Below are 19,435 nucleotides of genomic sequence, written 5' to 3' on the forward strand. Positions count from 1 at the left end.
TAAAAACCTCTGCCCCTGCAATGATATCAGTACAAAAACAATATCAATACCAAAAATATATCTCAGCTGATAATAAACAAACAATTGAATAATTGAGACACAGCTTATTTATGTTGGGTAAATTGGGCCAACCACAGCTTCTGCCATTCTGGCTTAGACTCAGTGGGGTTTATAAGGCAAGACCTTGAGGAGTGATGTTGTTGGAAACCAAAAAAAGACAAACACTGTAATGTCTGGTCGAGGAAGAGTAAGGGCAAGGGGCCCAGGGAGAAGAGCAGGCCCAAGGAGAGGGCAAGGTAGAGGTGTAAGAATGCGTGGTGGTGGCATTCCAAGGGCTGCAAGAACAGTAGTCAGTGATGAAATCCGTGCCACTATCATTGACCATGTAATCAACCATGGTCTTTCACTAAGAGAGGCTGGTGAAAGAGTGCAGCCCAATTTGAGGCGGTCAACGGTTGCCTCCATCATACGCATCTTTCAACAAACCAACAGGTAAGTATTGCATTTTACATGGATTGTTGCTATTCTCACTTGACATGTCAATATGGTCATACAGTAATGCATATGTTGAATTGTCTGTCTTTCTAAAGAATGCAACGTCTACCACCCTCTGGGGGAAGAGGAAAGCTCCTCAGTAATGATCAGGAGCTTGCCATTGTGGAAATGGTTACTGCAAATAATGCAATAAAACTGCGTGAAATTCAAACTAGAATTGTGGCGGACCATGAGATATTTGACAATATCGATAGAATCAGCCTCACAACCATTACGCGGACATTGTCCAAACACAGAGTGCGGATGAAGCAGCTCTACACTGTTCCCTTTGAGAGGAACAGTGAGAGGGTCAAGGAGCTACGACGACAATATGTCCAGGTATAGTGTATATTCAATCCAATGTCCAGTTCTATAAGCTTTGCACTGTGCAAGTAGGTAACCTACACAATACTAGGTTACAGTACAGTATGGTATACAGTACTAACATGACTTACATAAACTTTGTTTCAGAGAGTTATGGAATTGGAGGCCAACCAGGCCCCTCATGAATTCATATACATCGATGAGGCAGGATTCAATCTGGCCAAAAGGCGTCGACGTGGACGGAATGTAATTGGAAAAAGGGCCACAGTTGATGTGCCAGGACAGAGAGGGGCAAACATTACCATGTGTGCAGCAATTGCAAATGCAGGATTACTCCTTCACAGATGTCAGGTTGGACACTATAATACAGAGCGCTTGCTTGCCTTTCTCAATGATCTCCACCAGCGCCTGGTTCCAGAGCAGGGTCAGGAGGGTGAAAACATGAGGACCTTTGTAATTACCTGGGACAATGTGGCTTTCCATCACTCGCAAGCAATAACAACATGGTTTGGAGTCCACCCAAGACTGGTAAGTCTCTTCCTTCCACCCTGTTCACCTTTCCTCAACCCCATAGAGGAGTTCTTTTCTGCATGGCGGTGGAAGGTTTATGACCATCAGCCACATGACCAGATGTCCCTCCTTGAAGCCATGGATGCCGGCTCCAGGGACATCACAGTTGACGATTGCCAAGGGTGGATCCGACATACCAGGCGGTTTTATCCCAGGTGCATCGACTTGGCTGACATCAGATGTGATGTTGATGAAAACATGTGGCCTAACCCTGAAGATCGCAGAGATTAGATGCAAATTTTTTGCCTTTTTTTAGCCCCCCTCCCCCTCCCCCCCTTTTGATCTTGGCTTTTTGCTGTTGTTTTTTTGTTCAGAATGCTCTTGTGTGTTTCATGGATATTTTGTTCACTGTAAGCAATACTGTAAAACTTTCTCTGTCCTATCATACCGTGTTTCTACTGTACCTCCTGTAGTAAACAGTAAAGAAACAAACACTTGTTTGCTTTTTACTGGAATGCTTTTGAATGTGAACATTACTGTACATGTGGACATACAGTTACCAACCAAGACATTTCTGGTGTCAAAATGGTGGATTTCATGTTTCGCATGCAAATACCTGTAAAACTGAAACATAAAAGTCTATGCAGTTTTTGTAATGTCAATAATAGCCAGTATTTTGGAACCTGGTGTACTTTGATTGACTGCATGTACCTTGTGAAGTGGAAACAAGTGTTATTCTTTGACAGACTAATTTCATTTTGAGTCAGATTCATAGTGTTTTTGTACAGTTAGTGTGTGCAGAGAAAGATGTGTTCTATTTTGAAATGACGGGTTAGTATATATTTAACAAAATGTATTTTTGGGAAGGAAATTATCCATTTGGCCAATTGTGTTTTGTAGGTGTGTGTCTGTGTTAAGAGTTTAGGAAAAGTATCTGTAGTATGGGTAGGCGCTTGTTAGCGATTGAATAAAACTGTAATCTCTGTCTCTCTTCCACAGCATGTCTTTTATCCTGTCTTCCTTCTCTCACCCCAACCAATCACAGCAGATGGCCGCCCCTCCCTGAGCCTGGTTCTGCTGGAGGTTTCTTCCTGTTAAAAGGGAGTTTTTCCTTCCCACTGTCGCCAAAGTGCTTGCTCATAGGTGGTCATATAATTGTTGGGTTTTTCTCTGTATGTATTATTGTAGGGTCTACCTTACAATATAAAGCACCTTGAGATGACTGCTGTTGTGATTTGTTGTTGCATAAATAAAATTGAATTCAATCTTTTGTATCCCCAGGTCGTCATGCTTTTCCATGTTTGTTTGTCCACTGTTATATAGTAAGGCTGTCCCTGTCTAGGTCTCAGTCCTGTTTTATTTTGACAGTCCCTCATCCAGTGTTTAGTGTGTTCAGTTTTGGCTTCCCCATCTCGTTATGTCTAAATCATCCCAGCGGTTTTCCCATGTGTTTCCACTTTCCTGATCACCCTCTTGTGTGTATATATTTTGTGAGTTTCCCGTTGTCCCTTGTCAGTGCATCTGCAAATCTCTCGACAATCCCTCTTTGTGTTTCCATGTTTCCTCATTAAATTCTAATGTATCTCAAGGCATTCCCAGTGTTCCAGGTTTTACTTTTTTTCTAGCTTGTGGTCCGTGTTTGTCCTCTCTTAAAAAGAAACCCACAAACTGCAGCTGCAAATTGTGAGAAAAGCAAACTATTTAATTTCAGTTATTTTATTTAATGTGATAAAACAGATCTTTAGTAGAAATACATTTTTCAAAATCTGTTATGGGACAAATTAAAGCTAAATATAGATTAGTGTTGTCAAATTTTGTAAAACTGTGTTATTCAAAATTCTATTATAGTGTCTTAGTTAAAGTTAATAGTTTATTATCAAATTACACAAAGTTCACATACACCCTAAGCTTTTGGCCTTTAGAGACGGACAAAATACTGCAAAAGATTAAAGAAAGTGAAAAGCACACTTTGAGGAGTCAGAACAGAATATAGAGAAATTGAACAAATCAAGGCCAACATGAAAGGATCCAAATGTTTCCACTCGGTCTCAGAAATATTTCAAGCAGTCATTCAGAGCTCTCAAGTTTTCTTTTTCCCATATCCTGTTAGTTTGTCAAAAAGGTTTGGCTCTGGTTTGTTTGCTTCAGCCTCTCTCTTCTTCATCTTCTCCAGTTTAGTGACTTTCTCTGTGTCTCCTTCCTCCTTCATCTTCTCAATCAGGAAGTCCAAGTGGCCAAGAGTGGACGCTGAATCAGTTTTCAGAGCGATCTGCTCCAGTCTGACAAGATGCTGGTAGGACTCATCCAGTAACTGTGACTTCTCTGCTGTCAGTTTGTTCAATTCCACTTCAAGATTTTCAAAAAGGCTTTGCTTGTTCAGACCTTCAGTTTTATTTATTTCATATTGTTTTTTCATGTCTTCATTGGTCTTCTTAACGTACCTTTTCTTGGTCACATAGATCCACTTGTCTTTCACATGAGCTGATACAGGACACTTCCTGGTACATGCAGTGCAGTGCCCATTTTTCATGATCTCACAGCTTCCAGCGGACCAGGCCACTTTGCATCCAGGATGGTGACAGTTCTCCTCACAGACTGTACAGCAGACAGCTCCTTCATAAAAACCCAAGCCCCACCACCCACCATCAATGGGTTCTTTGTCTTTGTAATTCTCTGGAACTTCTACAGTAAACTTTTCATTATTCTCCATCTGCTTTCTGTAATTGTTCAGAGCTTCTTTTGTCTCTGTGATTTCTTTCTGTTTTTCTTCAATGAACTTGATTCTCTCCTGCAGGTTTTGGATGCAGGCTTTCAGTCTGATTTGTGAATTCAACACTTCAACCGTTGTCTTCAGTTTCTGAGGAGGAGTTTTTTCCAGGAAGACTTTGAATTGATTCATTCCTCTCTCTGTCACCCTCCATGCTGTGTTCAAACCAAACTCATTTTCCTCAGTTATTTCTGTGTTCAGGCAGTTATTAAACAGGAAGTGAGCAGGCAGATTCTTCTCATTTTTAGCACATTTAATTTTTGCTGCTTGAAGAGCCTCAAGAACATTTTTAGCTGGCATTCCATCTGAGTGTGTGATCAGAGCTACAATGTTTTTCTCCACATCTTTTCCAAACAGAGACATCAATGAATCAAAGACGTACTTCTGTCGGTCACTCACTCGATTCAAAGCTGCCTTCATCACCAGACCCACTGCATGAACTTCATGAACTCCATCCTCTGATCGAAACAATTCAAATAACCTTGTAATGACGATGTCATCTTTTGCAGTCCCTCTGGTGTCTCCATATCCAGGAGTATCGATGATGGTCAGAGAGTAGGGCAGAGTTTCATCTTCAAAACCAAAGATCTTGTACACGATCACATCTGATGTCTGACTTTCTGCCTGACTTCTCTTCTCATCCTCTACGATCTGAAACCAGACTTTATCGTCACCCTTCACTCCCATGGTGTAGTTGACCATAGAGTTGATCAGAGTAGATTTTCCTGCTCCTGTTTCACCCACAAGTAAGATGTTTTTATTTGCCTTGTTTGTGTTTTTTTCACCAACAGTCTTTATAGTCAGAGAACCGATCTTAGTTTCCTTTGGTCTCAGCTGGTATACAGCAGGAGGTCCTGAACGGATCTGAACACTTTTGGAGATGATGTCTTTGTATTTGGGGGAGATGTTACTGATCCTAAAAGCAAAAGTAAAACATTACTTGTTTCACATTTACACTTTTAATAGATATTTTCAGTAACATTTCTATCTGCATTCAGAGTCTAAGATTGTTTTTTTGAGTTGTTTACCAGTAAAGGTTGGAACTTGTTGTACGATTTTACATATTTTAATGGCTATTACAGGTTTTTCTAGTCCCTAAAATTAACAGATACCTGGTGCATTTTTTCCTGGCTTGTAAAGTAGAAACTCACCATTTTACCAAGAGCAAGTAGTAGGCTGCTGGTTGCATAATCACATGTGAGCTGTAAGCAACATGTAAGAACTGTTGTGACATCGCCTTAAAGACAAATAATAACTCAGATGCGTGTATGTGCATGTACATGCACATGATCAATGCTTTCATTATGCCTTAAATAACACCTCTGCACAGCAAATCCAGCATGTCCAAATTAACACTGTCGGATTTGATTTCAACACTATTAAAGTGTCTATATGGGTCCACACCAGAGAGTGTTAATTTAACTCTTTTTGGAGAGTTGGTACGTTAACTCTGATTTAGTGTTAAACACCAAATCTGTCTGGAGTTGATAATTTAACACTTGGTGTTAAGAGTTTATATATTAACTCTCAAAGAGTATTTTAGTTTAACTACGTAAGAGTTATCTTCTAATTCATTCTAAAAAGCGGGAATTTTACTGTTCTGAACTTCTAGAAATTTCTTTTGGAAAGAAACATTTACTAAAAAGATGCAATGGTTTTTGAAAAACATTTATTCTGAACTGTGCACCACAATTTCAAAACATTTTCTGAAAGTGTACATGTTCTCACTTTCATTAGAATTTTGTTTATCAAAAGGTCTGACATGGTAAATGCAAATAACAGCATTCTCATCACTTATTTCTTCAATACAATATGCATGTCCTTCATTCATCCCTTCACTTCAACGCACTTCTGCTCTCCCCCATATTCCATCTTCACAAGCATATCCTGTGCAGAGATTGAATAAAAATTATTTGACACTAATTAATGGCACAAATAATCCAGTAAACAATTGCAGCACAGTAAAAAAAAAAAAAAAGGAATCCTCTTTGAGCCATTACTTGTGTAAAGTATTTACCCAAAAGACAAGGACACAGGCAACAGGTAATACTGAACTGACATTGTTTTAGGTGTATTTGACCAAAAGTTTGACTGAAAATTCACATGCAAGCTTTTTTTCAAGGCTGTGGTATTTGCCCGCAAACAATACCTTTCAGCTAGCTAAAACAGAATGTTATGCTATCACCGAGCAACATGGCTAATGCCTTTCACACAGCTTTGTCTCAACTCCAAAGAGCCACAGAAGTAAAAGCTCATAATAATAATTGAAACAATCTCAAAGTGAACTGAGAGGAGTGAGAGATTATTATTCTCGTAAACAGACAGAGGAAAGACCATAAAACCACGGACTTTATTCTTAATCAAACAAATGTTATCAGCAGGACAGCATTGCCTGTCAATAACTTCTTTTTATATGACTGCAGTTGTCATATTGAAAGTGAAAGTGAAGCACAAAGCACAGCGAGGACGGAGAGTTCAGTGCTGACACACGCAGGTTACATCTCATTTCACTAAATCACTTACAGTTTTTTCTGAATGCTTAAACCCTAACTGTGATTCCTGTAGCACAATCTCTAAAACTATTCAGACTTATAGCAAAACCACTCACTGAGTTTGCAAAACTAAAAGCACAAAAACTGCTTTGCACTCAGTTTGCAATTTTGTAACACACACTTTGCAAAACTGTAGGCACAATTCACTGCACAACACTCAATTACCAAATTTCCAACACACTCCTAGCAAAAGTATACACATGTATGGCTATCATTAACACTAATTTGCCAACTGTCTGGCACACTTTCACATGTGAAAACTTTTTTAGATAATTAGTTCACTTTGCAATCAGCCTAAGCACTATAATACAGGTAAGCTGTGTGTGTGGAGTACAATGGAGGGAGCAGAAAGAGTGAGAAGTAGAGGAGGCCGAGGAGGACGTGGAGGTGAAGAAGTAGGACGAAGAGGACGACAAGGACAAGGAGGATTGCACATTGCATGTGATGTAGACAAAATTTTGTGGCCAGATCCAGAGAGACGACGCGATGTAGACTGATTTCTTTTTTTTCCTCAGTGAAATTACTATTTCGTTTTGACTTGGAAATAAACACTTGTGTTTGTTTTGATGTGTTTGAATAAACACCAGTACTTGAAGTTTGCATCTGTCTATGTTTATGGACCTATGCCAAAAGTATGAGCTCAAACTGACATAGCCTACCTTGTGCACAGAGAAAGCAAAGGCCAGATGTGTTTTGCATTCATACCATCAGTGTGCAGTTGGCGCATTGTGTGCTTAGTAGATGATGGCTTGTGTGTACTGTTTGATACGGAAACACCATTTTTACGAAGGTGTGAAGAGTTAATCTAGCTGTGTTTGCTTTTGCAAGAGAACTACAATGTTTTGATTATTGGGTGACAGGTTTTCTTATTTGTGTGAAGAGTTTTGCAAAATTAGCCAATAGTTACAAAAAATGTGCTTAAGCAATCAGAAAAAACTGTAAAAGGGAGTTTTTCCATCCCACTGTCGCCAAAGTGCTTGCTCATAGGGGGTCTTATGATTGTTGGGTTTTTCTCGCCTTGAGGGGACTTTTGTTGTGATTTGGCGCTATATAAATAAAATTGAATAAAGTTGAATTGAAATTGAATCCTTGGTCTGCAGTGAACATCTTACTCTGCCCCCAGCATCTGGTCGTCTAGCAATTCTGTAAAGTAACAATTTCAGTATTTTTACATCTATTGTATTGTTGTGTTTCTCATTAGCATACGGCAGTGCTACAAATCTTAGTGCAAAGTGACTGTACTAACCGATTCTCATTTCGAAATGTCCTTATGATGCTTGCTACAGTGTAGCAGTTCAAGTTTGGCTGAACCCGTTGGCCAGCTTCCCAGGGTCATGCCATGGTTGATTACATGGTCCACTATTGTAGCTCTGATGTCATCAGTAATTCTATTTCTTACTCTTCTTACCCTTTCTCTTCCCCCTCCTCATCGTCTAACTTCACCTGCTTGTCCTTGTCGTCCTCTTCGTCCTACTTCTTTACCTCCACGTCCTCTTCCTCGGCCTCCTCTAATTCTCACTCTTCTCACTCTTCCTGCTCCCCCCATTGTACTCCACAGAGACAGCTTACCTGTAGCTTATTTATAGTGCTTAGGCTGATTGCAAAGTGAACTAATTATCTAAAACAGTTTTCCCATGTGCCAGACAGTTGGCAAAATACTGTAAATAATAGACATAAATGTGTATAGTTTGGTTAGGAGTGTGTTGATCATTTGGAAATTGAGTGTAAAGCAGTGAGTTGTGTTTACAGTTCCGCAAAAAGAGTGCTGTGCAGTGGATTGTACCTACAGTTTTGCAAAGTGTGTGTTACAAAATGGCAAACAGAGTGCAAAGCAGTATTTGAGCGTTTAGTTTTGCAAACTCAGTGAGTGGTTTTGCAATAAGTATTAATAGTTTTAGAAATTGTGCTATAAGAATGACAGTTAGGGTTTAAGCATTCAGAAAAAACTGTAATAAAAATGTACCACTGCATATACGTTGGTTGCGCCTTTTGTGTTCATCATGTGAAAAGGTTTTTGATGGGAAGAACCACAAGCAACATAACTTGCCAGTTTGGGAAATATTGTTTTACTTTTATTGCACAAATGTCTAATAAAAGACTATATTGTCATCTGTGTGATGTCTGGGGGCCAAGTTCGGTTTTTCAACAGCAGTGAATGGTTTTGAGCGTAGAGCTTCATTTTGACCTGACAATACAATGTTTGGGAAATTGGGTGAGATGTTATGGATTTGTGTTTACTGTTTTTGGAATACGAGGCATAGTTTCAAGAAATGTGCTTACAGTTTTTTCTGATTGCTTAAGCACATTTTTTGTAACTATTGGCTATTTTTGCAAAACTCTTCACACAAATAAGAAAACCTGTCACCCAATCATCAAAACATTGTAGTTCTCTTGCAAAAGCAAACACAGCTAGATTAACTCTTCACACCTTTGTAAAAATGGTGTTTCCGTATCAAACAGTACACACAAGCCATCATCTACTAAGCACACAATGCGCCAACTGCACACTGATGGTATGAATACAAAACACATCTGGCGTTTGCCTTCCCTGTGCACAAGGTAGGCTATGTCAGTTTGAGCTCATACTTCTGTCATAGATCCATAAGCATAGAGGGATCCAAACTTCAAGTACTGGTGTTTAGTCAAACACATCAAAACAAACACAAGTGGTTATTTCCAAGTATAGGATTATTTGCAATCGCCATAATGACTATATGGGTTACGTGGTCTGCAGTGAACATGCTTCCTCTGCCCCCTCCTCGTCTTCCTCTTGCTCCTCCTTGTCCTTGTCGTCCTCTTCATCCTACTTCTTCACCTCCACGTCCTCTTCCTCGGCCTCCTCTACTTCTCACTCTTTCTGCTCCCACCATTGTACTCCGCACACACAGCTTACCTGTATTATAGTGCTTAGGCTGATTGCAAAGTGAACTAATTATCTAAGAAAGTTTTCACATGTGAAAGTGTGCCAGACAGTTGGCAAATTAGTGTTAATGATAGCCATACATGTGTATACTTTTGCTAGTAGTGTGTTGGAAATTTGGAAATTGAGTGTTGTGCAGTGAATTGTGCCTACAGTTTTGCAAAGTGTGTGTTACAAAATTACAAACTGAGTGCAAAGCAGTTTTTGTGCTTTTAGTTTTGCACACTCAGTGAGTGGTTTTGCTATAAGTCTGAATAGTTTTAGAAACTGTGCTACAGGAATCACAGTTAGTGTTTAGGCATTCGGTAAAAACTGTAAGCAATTGAGAAAAATTGTAACACTTTCTTCTAATTTATTCTCAAATGCTGTTTTTTTCCCACAAGAATGATGCTAGGAGTCAATTTTGGAGAGTCATTCATCTCCAGAAAAATGCCCGCTCTCTTTCACTGTAATTACAAAAATTCTGAATCTTAAAGATCCAGAATGTATTGAAGAGGTGATGTATTGAAGGACATTCTTTTGGTGGGTCTGATATGTGATTAAATATTTAGTGGGAGTGAAGTGGGAGCATGATCACAAAGTATGATTCAATGGACTATGTGTTACATTTAACATAAGGGAGTTATTGAGATGCAAAAGATGGACTGATAGAGGAAAAATGAGTGTTCTCTAGATAAAGGGTTTTTATTCTATTACCTAGTTTTCTATTGTATGTTGAAGAATATATCTTGTCTGTTGTACTTTAAGATTTTGAATTTCTGAGTGTGTTAAGTGATTTAGTGAAATGAAATGTAACCTGCGTGTGACAGCACTGAACTCTCCGTCCTCGCTGTGCTTTGTGCTTCACTTTCACTTTCAATATGACAACTGCAGTCATATAAAAAGAAGTTATTGACAGGCAATGCTGTCCTGCTGATAACATTTGTTTGATTAAGAATAAAGTCCGTGGTTTTATGGTCTTTCCTCTGTCTGTTTACGAGAATAATAATCTCTCACTCCTCTCTGTTCACTTTCAATATGATGCCTGTGAGCGTATAAAAATGTTGGACTGTCACAATTCTCTAGTCTTTGTGCCATCTCAGAGTCAGAGAGCCTCCTGAAGCTAAGAGCACAGGTAAGATCTTCCCAAATGTTGGATCAGGAGATCAAGATGAAACTAGTGCTGAAAGAAAAAAATACATTATCTCACTGAAAATGTAAAATTGGATTTTATTTCTTCAGCCTAACATTTACTCATAATAATTTAAATGAATGTGATAAGGAAGATTTATCAATGAGGCAACAGGACACTCAGTCTGCAATGATTACCAAAAATTAAAGGTGCCATTAATGTGATTTGTAGAAGCAGATTAATTCAGTCTGCAATTAAAATCTCTCTTTTTTTTAACTTATTTCTATTATTGCAATTCTGAATGATACTTCAGGTAATATGTTTGTTGTTTTAATCCAGACACCCTACTGTACTCACACCTGGCAGTGTAGAGCTCATTCATCACCATGGCAACGTAAGTATGATATGGAACAGTGAAGATAAAATAAAAGCTTCATGTTTCAGAACATGATTGCTCTCCTACTCTCACAAACTCACATCACTATACATAAAAATGTATTAAAAAAGGTTTAATGTTACAAACATAAATTCATGTTGTTATACTACTACTACTACTACTACTGCTACTACTACTACTACTACTAATAATAACAACACATTTTTCTAAAAGGCGCCTTTAACCCTTTAAACCAGGTTGGAGCGGGCACGCTCCGTTTTGCGTAACTATTTGTTAATCCCTGTAGAACCGGAAGCACATAAGATAGCGCAATAATTTTTTTTGTGCATATGAAACCGGAGGAGTTGTACTTACATGTTATGCCATCAGCTTGTCCTAGGTCACAGTTTCCTTCCACATATGGCTTTGCAAAAATTGCATAAAAAGCACTTGCAGCAACAAAAACATAATATTCCCTAAACACGCTTTACTGATCCAATCAGCTGTTCATAACACAATCATGTCTCTGTGTAAAGTCCACATCTCTGAGTCTGTGTCTTAGCGTGTGTGTTGAATTTCCTGTTTTATTGTGAAAGTCTATGTCTTTTCTTAGTGTGTCTGGTTTTGCTTCCCCTTGTCTCGTGAGCTCTGATTTCTCCCAGCTGCGTTTCCGTCCTGTCTCCCATTCCCTGATTGCTTCTGTGTGTATTTAAGCCTTGTGTTTCCTTCTGCTTGTTTCTGGTTTGTCTGTGTTGTCTCCCCATCTTCCTCCACACTGTTGGCCCTGCTCGTCATCCTTCGTGTTACCTCAGTTCACTCGTAGCCGTGACATTTAAGACGTGATTTAGAAGTAGTGAGAGAGTTTGTGGTCTAAAGATTTGGTGGAAGTTAATTTAAAAGGGGCAGAACAACTAAAGGCTACGAGTTCTATGGTAGTCAGGTGAGCATGTGGAACAGACAGAAGGGAAGCTGAAGAAGGCCTGAGTGTATGATAGGGTGAGTATGTATGGAGAAGATAAGATCTATATTGGGGAGCAAGGCCATGAAGCACTTTGAAAGTAAAAAGCAGGATCTTGAAATTGACATGGAGGTGAACTGGAAGCCAATGGATCCATTTAAAAAGAGGTGTCATATGTTCAGTGGTACTAACTGCAGTTTATGGAGAGATTTATGAGGTAGTTTCAGTTTTAATTTGTCATATGCAAGTTGGCACAGGGTCAACATTGCAATGAAATGTATTTGACGAAATATAGTAATAGAAAGAATAGAAATTTAGTAAAAAAAATAAGTTAACAGACTAAGCAGACTAAATGTGTATGTGTACGTGTGTGTGTGTGCGCGTGTGTACGTACGTACACTTGTGAATAGATAAAGAAAATCTTAAATAGGAATGTGACCGTTGACATGTATTGGTGGGGGAGATGGGATATTGCACATGAGATAAAGTGGCAGGAGTGAGCAGCAGTACAAACTGAACAGTACAAAATTTGTATAGTTAGATTTGATAGTTAAAATTTGGTAGTTAGTACAGTATTACATGGAGTAAGGTTTTTTGAACTATGGTATGTGCGTATAAGTGTTGTGGCCATATGGTTTGATGCTAAAAACTGTTTTTAAGTCTTGTAGTCCGAGCAGACAGACTCCTGTAAAGTCTGGAGAACAGCTGATGTGCTGGGTGGCTGTGGTCCTTGATGATGCTGTGTGCTTTGTGGAGGCAACATTAAAGATAGATGTCCAGAATGGCAGGAAGACTGATGTCAGTGATGTGGTCTGCTGCCTTCACTACCCCCTGTAGTGATTTACAGCTGATCAGCTTCCATACCAAACTAATGCAGCTCGTCAGCAAGCTCTCGATCGCACACCTGTAAAAATTTGAGGTTATGTTGGCGTTCATGCCAAACTTCCTCAGCCTCCTCGGGAAGTAGAGTCGCTGGCGAGCTTTCCTGATAGCAGTGTCTGTGTGAAGGTCCAGGAGAAAACCTCAGTGATGTTGACTCCAAGAAATTTGAAATTGCTGACCCTTTCGACCATGACACCGTTGATGTGGATGGGCTGGTTTTCCCTGACTGGTTATTTCCGGTAGTCCACTATCCTTTCTCTAGTTTTGCTGATGTTGAGAGACAGGTTATTTAACCAGGCACAGGTCCAGACAACAGAGTTGTCAATGGATAATGAAAGACTTCTGGTTGGGACTTTAGTCATTTTTCATTTGGTGCCTATTGAAATAAATTTGGTTTTATTTCCATTAAGTTTGAGAAAGTGGTGAGTAAACTAAACCTTGATTTCACTTAAACACTTAGAAATAGATGTGGGTCTAAGAGTAGTTGTGGATTTGGAAGATAAGTGGAGCTTGGTGTCAACTGCTTAGCAGTGAAATTGGACGTTATATTTCTTAAAAATATTACCTAGGGGTAGGAGATGGATAATAAAAAGTAAAGGACCCAGAACAGAGCCTTGGGATACAACGGAATTAACTGGAGTAGATGGTGATCTGTGAGTAAGTAATTAAATGTTGAACGGCCAGAGACATGAGGTAAATCGTGCGAGTGCTGTACAACTGATGCCAATAGATGCTAATCTATGAAGAAGGATGCAGTGGGAGAAAGTATCAAAAGTTGCTGTAAGGTCAAGGAGAATGAGGATGGTGATGAGTCCAGAATCAGCTGCAAGGAGATTATTAGTTATCATTAGTGATGTCCACTGAAAATGCAGAACAAACAAACACTGCATAATGTCAAAGTCATTCAAACAGATTACTGTTATTTTTTCAATAGTCATTTTGTCTTTAAATATTTCCATTATTCTTCTTAGTTGAAGGTTTAAAATTTGTTTTATCCAGAGCATAAAATTTGATCTGATTTTTATTACAAAACAATCATGTTTTCTGTTTGCAGCGAGAATGTTGATGTGAATTACAAAGAGAGATCATATTTCTCCTATTTTAGCCTTATTCCTCAAAATCCAGAATTTAATTTGAAATTCTTCTCCTCTCATACAAAGTCTTGACCAGAGGTGTTATTTAAGGCATAATGAAAGCATTGATCATGTGCATGTACATGCACATACACACATCTGAGTTATTATTTGTCTTTAAGGCGATGTCACAACAGTTCTTACATGTTGCTTACAGCTCACATGTGATTATGCAACCAGCAGCCTACTACTTGCTCTTGGTAAAATGGTGAGTTTCTACTTTACAAGCCAGGAAAAAATGCACCAGGTATCTGTTAATTTTAGGGACTAGAAAAACCTGTAATAGCCATTAAAATATGTAAAATCGTACAACAAGTTCCAACCTTTACTGGTAAACAACTCAAAAAAACAATCTTAGACTCTGAATGCAGATAGAAATGTTACTGAAAATATCTATTAAAAGTGTAAATGTGAAACAAGTAATGTTTTACTTTTGCTTTTAGGATCAGTAACATCTCCCCCAAATACAAAGACATCATCTCCAAAAGTGTTCAGATCCGTTCAGGACCTCCTGCTGTATACCAGCTGAGACCAAAGGAAACTAAGATCGGTTCTCTGACTATAAAGACTGTTGGTGAAAAAAACACAAACAAGGCAAATAAAAACATCTTACTTGTGGGTGAAACAGGAGCAGGAAAATCTACTCTGATCAACTCTATGGTCAACTACACCATGGGAGTGAAGGGTGACGATAAAGTCTGGTTTCAGATCGTAGAGGATGAGAAGAGAAGTCAGGCAGAAAGTCAGACATCAGATGTGATCATGTACGAGATCTTTGGTTTTGAAGATGAAACTCTGCCCTACTCTCTGACCATCATCGATACTCCTGGATATGGAGACACCAGAGGGACTGCAAAAGATGACATCGTCATTACAAGGTTATTTGAATTGTTTCGATCAGAGGATGGAGTTCATGAAGTTCATGCAGTGGGTCTGGTGATGAAGGCAGCTTTGAATCGAGTGAGTGACCGACAGAAGTACGTCTTTGATTCATTGATGTCTCTGTTTGGAAAAGATGTGGAGAAAAACATTGTAGCTCTGATCACACACTCAGATGGAATGCCAGCTAAAAATGTTCTTGAGGCTCTTCAAGCAGCAAAAATTAAATGTGCTAAAAATGAGAAGAATCTGCCTGCTCACTTCCTGTTTAATAACTGCCTGAACACAGAAATAACTGAGGAAAATGAGTTTGGTTTGAACACAGCATGGAGGGTGACAGAGAGAGGAATGAATCAATTCAAAGTCTTCCTGGAAAAAACTCCTCCTCAGAAACTGAAGACAACGGTTGAAGTGTTGAATTCACAAATCAGACTGAAAGCCTGCATCCAAAACCTGCAGGAGAGAATCAAGTTCATTGAAGAAAAACAGAAAGAAATCACAGAGACAAAAGAAGCTCTGAACAATTACAGAAAGCAGATGGAGAATAATGAAAAGTTTACTGTAGAAGTTCCAGAGAATTACAAAGACAAAGAACCCATTGATGGTGGGTGGTGGGGCTTGGGTTTTTATGAAGGAGCTGTCTGCTGTACAGTCTGTGAGGAGAACTGTCACCATCCTGGATGCAAAGTGGCCTGGTCCGCTGGAAGCTGTGAGATCATGAAAAATGGGCACTGCACTGCATGTACCAGGAAGTGTCCTGTATCAGCTCATGTGAAAGACAAGTGGATCTATGTGACCAAGAAAAGGTACGTTAAGAAGACCAATGAAGACATGAAAAAACAATATGAAATAAATAAAACTGAAGGTCTGAACAAGCAAAGCCTTTTTGAAAATCTTGAAGTGGAATTGAACAAACTGACAGCAAAGAAGTCACCATTACTGGATGAGTCCTACCAGCATCTTGTCAGACTGGAGCAGATCGCTCTGAAAACTGATTCAGCGTCCACTCTTGGCCACTTGGACTTCCTGATTGAGAAGATGAAGGAGGAAGGAGACACAGAGAAAGTCACTAAACTGGAGAAGATGAAGAAGAGAGAGGCTGAAGCAAACAAACCAGAGCCAAACCTTTTTGACAAACTAACAGGATATGGGAAAAAGATCTCTCTCTAGGTCAGGTCACCTACTGATCGGAAGGTTGGTGGTTCGATCCCTGGCTCCTCCAGTCTGTATGTCATGTATCCAACTCAACTTGCTCTCCGATGCATCCATCGGAGTATGAATGTGTGTGAATGTACTTAGAAAGCACTGAGTATAGATAAAGTGGTTGTGAGAATGGGTGTGATTGGGTGAATGTGGCATGTTGTATAGAGCGCTTTGAGTACTCCAGGAGAGTAGAAAAGCGCTATATAAGAATCAGTCCATTTACCAAAAAGAAAACTTGAGAGCTCTGAATGACTGCTTGAAATATTTCTGATGACTCAGACAGAGTGGAAAAATTTGGATCCTTTCATGTTGGCCTTGATTTGTTCAATTTAATTAAGCTATTCTGTTCTGACTCCTCAAAGTGTGCTTTTCACTTTCTTTAATCTTTTGCAGTATTTTGTCCGTCTCTGAAGGACAAAAGCTAAGAGTGTATCTGAACTTTGTGTAATTTGATAATAAACTGTTAACTTTAACTAAGACACTATAATAGAATTTTGAATAAAACAGTTTTACAAAATTTGAAAACACTAACCTATATTCAGCTTTAATATGTCCCATAACGGATTTTAAGATTTGTTTCTACTAAATATCTTTTTAATCAGATTAAATAATATCACTGAACTGAAATAGTTTCCTTTTCTCACAATTTGCAGCTGCAGTTTGTGGGTTTCTTTTTAAGAGAGGACAAACACGGACCTCAAGCTAGAAAAAAAGTAAAACCTGGAACACTGGGAATGCCTTGAGATACATTAGAATTTAATGAGGAAACATGGAAACACAAAGAGGGATTGTCGGGAGATTTGCAGATGCACTGACAAGGGACAACGGGAAACTCACAAAATATATACACACAAGAGTTTTTTGTCATGTACTGCGGCATTCCTGAGGAATGTGAAAATGTGACCTTCCACGGGTTATGGATAAAATCCAGTAGAATGACGCTCCCGTGGTAATACACATTCCAGCCATGTATTCCAGCTCTAATGCTAACCTTGTCCCTAATGTTGCCAGGTTTCTTCCTGTCACCACTGTCACCAAAGTGCTGCTCATAGGGGGTCATACGATTGTTGGGTTTTTCTCTGTATCTATTATTGTAGGATCTACTGTACAATATGAAGCACCTTGAGGTGACTGTTGTTGTGATTTGGTGCTATATAAATAAAATTGAATTGAATTGAATTAAAATTGAAAGTTAACCACAACTTTAATGACTTTTCATAGTGTTTTCCAGAGCGATTGAAGTAAAATGAACATACATATGTAGATTAATTCCAACCAGTTCTCATGTTTCTTCATTTTTCCGATTTCATAATATAAGGATTTGTTGGGGGCCCAGAACTGTAATATACCAATGACTTGTCACCTAGCATAAAATATTACACTTTGGGAGTGAGAAGGTGTTGATATAGGAGAAATATGCTCTCTCTTTCTAGTCCCTGTCAGAACTCTTGCTGCAGCATTTTGGATAAACTGAAGGCTTTTCAGGGAATATTTAGGACATACTGATAATATTGAATTACAGTAGTCCAGCCTAGAAGCAATAAATGCTAAAAACTAATTTTTTTTTAATGCAAAAAATAGAGGACATCCAGGTCTTTATGTCTTTAAGACATTTCTGCAGTTTAACTAATTGATGTGTGTTGTCTGACTTCATGGATAGATAGAGTTGGGGGTTATCTGCATAGCAATCGAAAATGTATGCTATGCCTTCTGATGATACTGCCTAATGGAAGCATGTATAATGTAAACAGAATTGGTCCTAGCACCGAACCCTGTGGAACTCCATAATTAACCTTAGTGTGTGAAGAGGACTCTTTTTCAGCACCCCTAACTATTAATCAAAGTTTTGCTAAATAAAAGGATCCGTTTTGTATCAGTCACATGACGACCATTAACCAATGATCGCCCTGGATGGCAGAGCGGTGGTTATGAGCCGGAAACGAGCTCACAAAGAGCACGTGCATTTTTTGAGGTCCGGAGCTGTAGGAGAAATACAAATTAACTAAGAGACACAGACTGATGCAACAAAACCAGTAAGTAGGTGTACAGCGTACACTGTAGTCTATAGCACACAGAGGAGTATTAGATTATTATGTACATGTTGGTAAGTTGTCTTGTGGCAACTGACGAAACAAATGAGCGTGCTGTGTGTGTAACAGCATGAAAAACATTACCTATCCTTTTATTAACTGCACAAGTAGTGCTGGTCATAGCTGCTAGCTAACTGGGTAATGGTGTCATGGGTCTGTAGCTCTGTCCACCGTTTTAGTAAACATATTTAGTTTTAAAGTAATTTACAGGGGTTTTCCTGCCTTTCTGGGGGGATTATATTTCACTAAAAATGATGCCATATGCATATCCACATAATTATGGATTATTATAATTGTGATATATAAAAAACACACACTGTATTTTAAAGAACATACGTTAAGAAACAGATTATATTAGATTTATATTTTAAATATGACAAAATGCTAATTTTACAGCAGTAAAATTATCCAGCCATGAACCCTACATTTGAAGATTGGAGTGAAGAGGCTCCGAATTCACCAGTGTCAGAGTGGAGCGCACCCCCCTCACCACCACATCTGTGGACTATGGCCACCGACAATGAGGAAGATTTTTTATATTTCGGCGACTCTCCCGACATTGATGAGGTAGACTGGGCATGGCCACGCTTCCAAGGCCCTGAGGAATTACCTGAATCACTATGGGATAAGGATGAGGACTTACCCTATGTACTGTGGAGAAGGGAAATTATTTTACTGCTATTGTTAAATAATTGTCATTATTACCATTGCATTAATAATATAATCTGCAGCATGGATATTGCATTCAGAGGTTTAAACAGTGTCTCTTTCAGAAAGACTGAGTTGCAGGCTGACAGGAAGTTGTATGCAGAAGTGAAAGCAGATAGTTATTTTGAGCCGCAGGCTAAGACGAGGCTTTAACAATGTAACAGATAGCTTTAAGAAGGCCTTAAGCAGTTATGACTATTTCATACACAATGCATATCTGTGCTTATTAAAGAGTTGGAGCTCGGTCAATTAATTGGGGGTCGGAAGCTTTGTTCGGCGCGATGTTCGGACAATCTATTGTGCAAGTGACTTGGAGCCATAGAAGGAATTGCAATACATGCTTACAAAACACTTATATATCAGATCATTTTATATTAAGCTTTTAAGTAGAGGTTCTTGGTTAAAACATTTATTTAGTAGAAGACATACACATAGTCTCAGTGAGCCTCTGGTCTGGTAAAAGGTCAGAAGTGCAACAGGTGAATTGA

General features: G+C 39.0%; 2 protein-coding genes across 2 annotated transcripts; one reads left to right on the forward strand and one right to left on the reverse strand.

Annotated features, from left to right (window-relative positions):
• Positions 1-3,448: 3,448 nt before the first annotated feature.
• Positions 3,449-11,106, reverse strand: LOC112431932 (uncharacterized). Its single transcript, XM_024800674.2, has 2 exons — positions 11,078-11,106; positions 3,449-5,051 (listed from the first exon to the last, which is right to left on the reverse strand). Exons 1-2 carry the CDS (start codon positions 11,104-11,106, stop codon positions 3,449-3,451), a joined length of 1,632 nt encoding a protein of 543 aa, XP_024656442.2.
• LOC112431931 (uncharacterized) lies at positions 11,105-16,116 on the forward strand. The gene is made up of 2 exons (XM_024800673.2): positions 11,105-11,112; positions 14,511-16,116. Exons 1-2 carry the CDS (start codon positions 11,105-11,107, stop codon positions 16,114-16,116), a joined length of 1,614 nt encoding a protein of 537 aa, XP_024656441.2.
• Positions 16,117-19,435: the final 3,319 nt, after the last annotated feature.

This window comes from Maylandia zebra, linkage group LG3 (assembly GCF_041146795.1).
Source record: "Maylandia zebra isolate NMK-2024a linkage group LG3, Mzebra_GT3a, whole genome shotgun sequence".
NCBI lineage: Eukaryota > Metazoa > Chordata > Actinopteri > Cichliformes > Cichlidae > Maylandia > Maylandia zebra.